The 7,944-nt window shown below is 41.9% G+C and overlaps 3 protein-coding genes across 3 annotated transcripts; 1 reads left to right on the forward strand and 2 right to left on the reverse strand.

The window, feature by feature from the left end:
- The first annotated feature begins 617 nt into the window (after nucleotides 1-617).
- LOC115622862 (WD repeat-containing protein 92) lies at nucleotides 618-1,971 on the forward strand. The gene is made up of 2 exons (XM_030516947.1): nucleotides 618-992; nucleotides 1,045-1,971. The coding sequence occupies exons 1-2, from the start codon at nucleotides 718-720 to the stop codon at nucleotides 1,892-1,894; spliced, it is 1,125 nt and encodes a 374-aa protein (XP_030372807.1). The 5' UTR covers nucleotides 618-717; the 3' UTR covers nucleotides 1,895-1,971.
- Nucleotides 1,972-2,120: 149 nt separating this feature from the next.
- Nucleotides 2,121-3,529, reverse strand: LOC115622316 (non-structural maintenance of chromosomes element 4 homolog A). Its single transcript, XM_030516222.1, has 5 exons — nucleotides 3,359-3,529; nucleotides 3,078-3,295; nucleotides 2,855-3,025; nucleotides 2,462-2,794; nucleotides 2,121-2,402 (listed from the first exon to the last, which is right to left on the reverse strand). Exons 1-5 carry the CDS (start codon nucleotides 3,471-3,473, stop codon nucleotides 2,337-2,339), a joined length of 903 nt encoding a protein of 300 aa, XP_030372082.1. The 5' UTR covers nucleotides 3,474-3,529; the 3' UTR covers nucleotides 2,121-2,336.
- A 516-nt stretch (nucleotides 3,530-4,045) lies between these two features.
- LOC115622315 (tetratricopeptide repeat protein 27) lies at nucleotides 4,046-6,739 on the reverse strand. The gene is made up of 4 exons (XM_030516221.1): nucleotides 6,644-6,739; nucleotides 6,214-6,587; nucleotides 5,652-6,154; nucleotides 4,046-5,594 (listed from the first exon to the last, which is right to left on the reverse strand). The coding sequence occupies exons 1-4, from the start codon at nucleotides 6,705-6,707 to the stop codon at nucleotides 4,130-4,132; spliced, it is 2,406 nt and encodes an 801-aa protein (XP_030372081.1). The 5' UTR covers nucleotides 6,708-6,739; the 3' UTR covers nucleotides 4,046-4,129.
- Between the last annotated feature and the right edge of the window lie 1,205 nt (nucleotides 6,740-7,944).

Genomic DNA, 7,944 nt, shown 5'->3' on the forward strand with positions numbered 1-7,944 from the left:
ACTTGCAAACCAAAAAACCACGAGAGTCGTGACTGAAGCTTTTACTATATTTTGTTTCTGTTGTTTGGGCCAAAATATAACTACAATAAACGAATCCAAAAGTATATACAAATCATTTGGATTATATTATACTCTAACGGCTTTTAATGACATAAAGCTTTTATTATATATTGCAATGACATTTAATACAATATTTAATTGGAACATATATAGGAAAAATTCTAATCGTCATTTTAATCTTTATGAGTTTATTAAATGCTAAACAAAACCCGGGAGCGCAAACGCAAGCTTTTTCGCAAATCAGCTGTTGTGTCGACTGTTTTGTGCGTAGAAAATGAGCAGAGTTGCCAGAAAGTTGTAACGTGCAAATCTATCGATGACAGAGTTTATTCAGTATTAAAGTCTTAAGACTGCTCGAATTAATCTAATATTATTGTGTTTGGGTAAATAACTAAATATATCCAGCGGGCCAATGATTTGTAATAACGTACATCGTGAATTTTCCGAAAATTTAAAAATAACCATATCGTAGTGATACCGATAGTATTTTGCTTACCAGCTGTTTGTACAATCACATGAACTTCGACTGCGCAACTATGGAAACGCATTTCAAACAAGTCGTTTTTGAACATTCTAGCAATTTTAGTGTACATAATTTCATTCTAGAATTAAAGCAAATACCACTTGAGCGAACAGCATTTGATTTATCCCAGCAACATGGATAAACCTCAATTGTTAGAGCACTTACATGAATCCGTCAATTACACTGTCTACGATACCAAATGGATTCCACTGTCAGCCAAGTTCGTGGTGCTCGGCTCTAAGCCCAACAGCCACGGCATAATGGACATCTATGAACTGAATGAGGACAAACTGGAGAAGATCAAGACAGTGGAAAAAAAGGCGGCCTTCAAGTGCGGATCGTTTGGTGCGGCGAGTCTGAGAAATCGTCATTTGGCCATAGGAGACTTTGAGGGAAGATTGCAAGTGCTGTAAGTGAGAAGCGCCCTTAATTAAGCATTTAGTGATGTTAAAGCATTACAGGGACTTGGAACATCCCGAACTGGCAGTTTATAATGTTAAGGCGCACAACACAATTATCAATACTATCGATGCCATAGGCGGCACACAGTTGGAATGCGGGGCACCAGAAATCGTGACTGGCAGTCGTGACGGGGCCGTCAGGGTTTGGGATATACGCCAGGGCCAAGCACCGGTGGTGGATATATCGCCGGCTCCGCAGATGGGCGATGGTGTGAATACCGACACAAGGCGTGACTGCTGGGCGGTCGCCTTTGGAAACACATTTAACAACGAGGAACGTATTGTGGCCGCCGGCTACGACAATGGCGATCTCAAGCTGTTTGATTTACGTGCGCTGGCGGTGCGTTGGGAAACAACTCTAAAGAATGGCATTTGTGGGCTGGAATTTGATCGCCGCGATATTCCCATGAATAAGATGGCTGTGACAACGTTGGAGGGCGGTCTACTCGTCTATGATATGCGCACACAGCATGCAATTAAGGGCTTCAGTTATGTGGAGGAGCGGAATGCCGGACGCAGTGTAGGAACCAATGGTGTGATCAGTGGACCAAAAGCTACTGTCTGGACTGTGCGCCATGTGCCGCAAAATCGTGATATCTTCATCACCGGAGGCGGCACCGGCTCCATACGTCTGTGGCAATACGAATATCCGGATAAGCGTGTCATCGACGACACGGATGGCGGCAAAATGGGTGTAGCCGGCACACTCGAAATGCTCAGCGCAGCTACGCTCAGCACACAGCCCGTGCACTGCTACGATTGGCATCCTGATAAGTTGGGCTTGGCCGTATGTGGGGCTTTCGATCAGGGCGTTCGTGTGATAATAGCTACCAAGCTGAATTTATTTTGATTGCACCTACAAACATTTTTCACAGAAGCTGTACAAACTTTAATAATCTTTCCAAATAAATATGGAGTATTAATGTTTGTTTGTTCAAATTCTTCAGTCTCCTATAGCTCTTCACCGATTGATTGAAGACATTCTTTTTTTTTATAGTCTTTTTATCGACAAACAAAGCTGGCGAGTTTATTTAGTTGAATGATTGTGCCTGGGAAAAGTATGGGTTCGACGACTCGACTTTAACATTCTACTCGTTTATTATATGTCTGTTTACATGAACATTACTTAGATTCAGACATACATACACATTTTTAAGGCCTAACTTAATTTAAACTATATGTTTAATATCAATTAATGAGGAGAATGTCAAAGTATATAAGTTTATCCTGATATGCAAAAATGCTGCTTTAATTAGCTGAGTATTAAGCATGTTTTTTGATCGTTTCGTTTTCTAACTCTCGGCATTTTTGAAGGATGTTAACATTGGCTTTTTAATATTATAATGTTTGATGAATCTCTGTAATGAAGAAAGCCAATTAAATAAAATGTTAAATGAAGGTAGGTAGATGTTTTTACCTGCCAAAGTTTAGCATCTATGCGGCAGATATTCTGTAAGGGTTCGTTGTCAGCAATTTCGGTGGGATTGGTGACCACTCCAACCTGAGGAAGTCCATCAACGCCTTTGGAAATTGATATCACATTTTCCCTTACCAAAAACGATACGTTCAACGCATTGTGTACAGTATTCATGAAATTATCAGGATCGATAATTAGTTTGAAGAAGGGTATTGGTTGGCAGTTTCCGGCTTTGTAAATCATCTTTATTTCTTTGTGAATATTGCTCACCACCGCTGAGCCCTCATCTTTGCGTTCTAGTTTATGACTTGTTGACGGACGCTTTTCCTCCACCTATCAAAGAACATTTTCACTTTAGTTGTCATTAAATATATATTCAGAAATCCATCATACGTTCGTTTTTTTGGGTCGTTGGGAGCGTTGCTTGGGAATGTGCTCCTTTGGCTTCACATCGATGAAAGGCAAAATGCTGGTGTTCGTAAATAGACTGCGGCCGTACTTTAACGCTATCCCGCACAATTTATCCCAATCCTCTGTGCCATCAGCATCGCAAACTACATCGCTCTTATTTATGAATTAGCTTAAAAAAATTATTTATATGTTCCATTCTACTTACGATTGCTTTGCAGAACATTGTATCCGTGATGGTCGAACTGCATTGTATGGCCTTTCCAATGACTTCGTGGTTGCGTCTGAGCAGCTCAGTGTCAAGGACTAGTTCCAGGGAGTTGGTCTGACGTTGCTCGTAACCCTTGACTATCGTGTTCGCCTTCCTAATTATATTCTCAATGGCAGTCACCGAATCTTCAAATGGTTTGCCCTCGACTTCTTGTTCTTTAAAATTCCCGCCATTTACAATTCCAAACAACCACACTGCATTATCGAAGTAAGACTTACCAATGATTATGTTCTGTTCAATAAGGTCGTGCAGTTTAATAATACGTTCCTCCTGGGCGATCTCATCGGGGGTCATTGTCGGAATTGATTCGTTTTGCGTCGAAAAGCTCGCCATGGCGATTTTGTCTCAATAAGGTCGCGCTTTTTATTTACAAGACTCTTCGATTGCTCATCAGCTGGACCGGTAGTGTGACCAGCTGTTTAAATTATTTTGTTACCGAATACTTCGTCGAGCCGGTTGGTTTTCATAGAAGGTGATTTGAAAAATAACACAACACGCAAACACTTAAAGAAACTTGAAAATTTTAAGACATTTTCAGTTTTGTAGAAGTTTTTCGTAACGGTGCGCCGAAGCTTTTATACCCTTGTTTACATTTCTTTTTGAAAAAAATTTTTTATAAAGTTCATTTACTATCTTTTAACTTTTTCAGTTTTTTGAAAGCCGACTCGTTTTTGTGGCTGCTTTAGTGGAACGCTTCGCTGCAACAACAAAAAATCGGATTTGGTTGAGATAGCTTCGAAAATAAAGTACATAATCGACCTATCTCCCTTTGGATGTGACTTAAAACGAATAAGATAATGCGAAATTGGAAAATTGTTCATGAGATCAGCATCCAGGTAAATGAGACTACATTCATATATAAAAACAAAAGCTTTAAATTATGGGATCAGCCCAAATTCTTTGAATACATTTACCAGTTACCAATTTAATTAGTAAGGTTTGACGCACAAGTTTATATTAAATGAAATGTGTATTGTGTTTCTTATAAGTTAGGTGGGGTTCATGCGTTTCTGCACTGTCGTTGTTAGCTGGTTAAGCAGTTCCCCCAGTTGACGCACAAGCTCGGTTTGTTCTTCGGGCACGTCCACATTGATGGCACGCTTGAGGGCATTTAAACAGGATGTGGCCGCCAAACGTGCCGAGCTGATCTGTGAGGTGATTGTCAGGGCGCTTTCATCCTCAGCATGTTCTGACACAGCTGCCAACGATAGTTCGGCCACCTCTACACAGAACTTCAAGGCCTTGATGGCGTGCTCCGTCTTTGTTTCCCAGTTTAAATGCTTGGCCGTGTACGCACGATAAGCCTTCACCAGTCTTTCGCCCTTTTTCAGAGGCGTAAGCGCCATTAGAGCAGCCAGTTCCCATACCAAAGGCTCATTGCCATGCTGAATGCACTGCTGGCCCAGGAGTTTAGTTACGTGCTTTAGCAGAGGACTGGAAGTTTGAGGCGGCGTCATTTCAAACACCTGCTTGGCAATGCCATAAACAATGCGTGCGAGCACCTCCTGATCCAAATAGTGCTGCTTAAGCTCCCCCAAACGCTGATAGGCGCGCATGGCGTCTTCCCAGTGAGCCGTGTCCACGGAGACCAGCATGAAGTTCTCCCACACCTTCCAATTGCTGTAATTACATTTGAGCGATTCACCGAGCACGCGATGGGCACGCTGCTTGTCGCCTAGCTTGATCAGGGCCTTGGCCAGATTGTTCCACGACTCGAAGCCATTGGCTTCTAGATGGGTGTAGGCCAGATAGGAGCGCACAGCTGCTTCCCATCGTTCCAATTGAATAGCACAGTAGCCACAGCGCAGCAGAATAGACTCCTGCAGCAAATTTATTTCCAACGACTGCTCATAGTGCTCCATTGCCGTTGCGTACTCGGCGCGTCTATAATAGTAGTTACCCCAATAGGCCTGCGCTTTGCCGCTAGTGCGGCGCGAATGCTCCCACGCCTGCTCGTAGCAGGTGGGGTCGTCGATGGCATCGCCCAGCAGGCAATAGAGCAGAGAAGTGGGTTTCTTGTCCAGCTCTTGGCGTATAATCTCCGCGGCCTTGTGACGCAACTCGAGGCTGGTGTAACATTCGATAACCTGCTGCCAGGCCTGTATTTTGAGGCATATGTCCAGTGCCGTTTTTGTCATTCCCAGAGATCGTAGCAGGTCCACCAATTGCAGCTGCACTTGCCACTTGGGTAAGATTTGTGCGGCAAATGCATAGCCAATACGTTCCCTTTCCGTATGGAGTTCTTCGCTGTCCAGCAGTTTCACACACTCCTCACACTGCTTCCAACTGCGTTCCACGGTGCGACGTTGGTTCGATTCCTGCAAGCAGTTGAGCAGCAGCGCTGCTTGACGCACCTGCAGTGGTCCGTGGGTCTGATACAGCAGCGTATGTGTGTAGGGCTCCAGCTCCTCATCGGCCAGCCGATCTTTCGGCTGAGAGCGTTTCAATTGTTTACTGTGGAATCGAAATCATTGTAAATAATGCAGACAGTAGAGCTTCTCATGCACTTACACCTTGGCCAGTACTAGTGCTTGCAGCAAGCTGGGCAGCGTCATCACCTCATTGTCTTTTGGCTCAATGAAGCGGATGCGCTCAAGGCGGGTGTCATCATCGAGTAGCAGCAATTTGGGCAGCTCCGTGTGTGCATTAGTGATGAGAGCTGCGGGTAACTTAGGCTCCGCCGCCTCTTGGTCCACTTTGAGGCACAGCTGTGGTAGCGGCTTCTGTTGGAATTTAGTGCGCACGCCCAGCAACCCCTCTACCTTCAGTTCAATCTGCAAATGCGCGCACAACTCGTCAAGGGTTTTCGCAGCCATATCGGAGCGATGGAATTGTAAATAGCCATTGGCTAACTCCAGCAGCAACAGTCCTTGCTGCTCGACATTGGGAAAGGCTGCCAAATGCGGACGCAAAAGCGGTACCGTAAGCTTGAATTGTTCGTAAAGTTCGCTGGCCAAATCGTCGAGTATGTGCTGTTGCAGACAAATCAGTCGAAGCTGCCACCAAGCGAGAATCTGTGGGAAAGTTTTTTCGATATATACTCAGAAATCATGAATAAGGTCTGATAAAATACCTTTGATGTGGGATAGATTGCTATCAGAGTTGCGAGCATTTCTTTGGCTATCACTAGGAGCTCTGCTGCTTTCACATTTGGATTTGGTTCCTCGCCACTGGCCTTAAGTAGCTCGAACGGCTCGTGCCCTTCCAATTTCAGATTGGCCAGCATTTCCGTGCATTTTGCCAGCTTTTGGAATGGACCGGTGAAGTTATTTTGTACAAACGCTAAGATAAGCTGTACGAAGTTGCCGAGTAACTCTGTAGCCGTCTCCAGGTTCTTAAGCTGTGTCTTCTCGCATAATTGCCAACACTTGACGATCGCTTCAAGCTCTTCCACTGTCCATAATTCAGAGTTGGTCCACAGTTTGCGCAAACGCTCATCCGGCAAATCTTTAGAACGATAGCTTAATAATGTTTATTTTTTATTCTATTTCGGGAATATTTACCCTCTGGTTGCACAGCATCATTGAAGTTACATAGAAAGTATTCGCTGAAAGGCTCCTCCAACATTTTGGCGTCCCCACGTTTTAATCAAATCGCCAATACAGTCAGCTGAGCGCGTCTGTGTGGCCAGCCGTTTGAATTGTAAATTGGTTGAACAAAACGATATTCGCTGAAATCACGTAAGGGGTCCATCTAGCGGCAAAATTGGGCAAAGAAATAACTTTAAAACCAAGCGGCAATAAATTTAACTAATTTGACAAATTTTGTCTTTTAGCGGCAGTTTGAAAATGTTCGATAATTGAAGTAGCAAACGATGCGGCCTTTATTATCTTCAGTTCTGATCCAAATATATACAATTTTGAAAGGAATTCAATCGGTTCTTTTCAAATTTATAAAAGGCGTATTTATTTGTCTGAGGTCGAAACCAAAATTCTAATGAAGATCTATTTTAATATTAATGGTTTAAAGATTTTACTATAAATATTTTATTTTAAATATTTAAATGCCTATTAAAATCTTTGATGAATTTACATTTAAAAATTTATTTGTCTGAGGTCGAAATCAAAATTCTAAAGAAGGTCTATTTTAATGTTAATGGTTTTAAGATTTAAATATAAATATTTTATTTTAAATATTTAAATGCCTATTCAAATCTTGGATGAATTTACATTTAAGAACAAATTATTGTTAAGTTGGGCGTAAAAACGAAAGCCTTCGAATTAGGGACAGTTTAGAATAGAAAGAAAATAAAACCATAAGGATTTTAAAATTACTTTTAAAGTGTTTCACGACTACTAACATACATGTACGAGAGGCTGGAGAAGGGAAAGGAACTCCTCATATGTTAATCATTATTTTTAAACCACTCTCCAGCAAATATGTTTTATTTATATTCAAAAGAACTGGCAAATTATCAGAAGCGAGCTAGCAAATTTTCAATTTTTTTGTCAGCCACTTTATATAGCCAATAAAATGCCACTTAAATATTAAATTCATATGAGATTAAAATTTGGCAAATTTGTGAAAAATAGCTGCGAAAGTTTTCACTAATAATTCAAATGGTCGTTGCTGAATTTCATAACCACTTGGCACAGCGTATTCCTATTCTGATTTGGCTGCATGTAGCACATCAATTCTACAAGTATAAACTAAAGCAAATGTTCTGCAGCTAATTTGCATAATTGTCTGACATTTATATTATATTGCGCGGCCTTTTGTTGCCGGCGTCGTCACCAGAGTGGTTCAAATTTCAATTAATGTGCTGGCGTCTGGCCGATGTAAAAATAAACGGAAAAGTCAAATG

This window comes from Scaptodrosophila lebanonensis, unplaced genomic scaffold (genome assembly GCF_003285725.1).
Source record: "Scaptodrosophila lebanonensis strain 11010-0011.00,11010-0021.00 unplaced genomic scaffold, SlebRS2 tig00000043-arrow-pilon, whole genome shotgun sequence".
Taxonomy (NCBI): domain Eukaryota; kingdom Metazoa; phylum Arthropoda; class Insecta; order Diptera; family Drosophilidae; genus Scaptodrosophila; species Scaptodrosophila lebanonensis.

Bases quoted from the DNA above. Each gene is read 5' to 3' on its own strand.
- LOC115622316 (XM_030516222.1), bottom strand. From the start codon at position 3,473: ATGGCGAGCTTTTCGACGCAAAACGAATCAATTCCGACAATGACCCCC. The intron at 3,296-3,358 runs GTAAGTCTTACT...GGAATTTTAAAG, and splicing joins TGAACAGAACATAATCATTG to AACAAGAAGTCGAGGGCAAA. The intron at 2,795-2,854 runs GTATGATGGATT...GTTCTTTGATAG, and splicing joins AACGACCCAAAAAAACGAAC to GTGGAGGAAAAGCGTCCGTC.
- LOC115622862 (XM_030516947.1), top strand. From the start codon at position 718: ATGGATAAACCTCAATTGTTAGAGCACTTACATGAATCCGTCAATTAC. The intron at 993-1,044 runs GTAAGTGAGAAG...AAAGCATTACAG, and splicing joins GAGGGAAGATTGCAAGTGCT to GGACTTGGAACATCCCGAAC.
- LOC115622315 (XM_030516221.1), bottom strand. From the start codon at position 6,707: ATGTTGGAGGAGCCTTTCAGCGAATACTTTCTATGTAACTTCAATGAT. The intron at 6,588-6,643 runs GTAAATATTCCC...ATCGTTCTAAAG, and splicing joins TGATGCTGTGCAACCAGAGG to ATTTGCCGGATGAGCGTTTG. The intron at 5,595-5,651 runs GTAAGTGCATGA...TCGATTCCACAG, and splicing joins GCACTAGTACTGGCCAAGGT to TAAACAATTGAAACGCTCTC.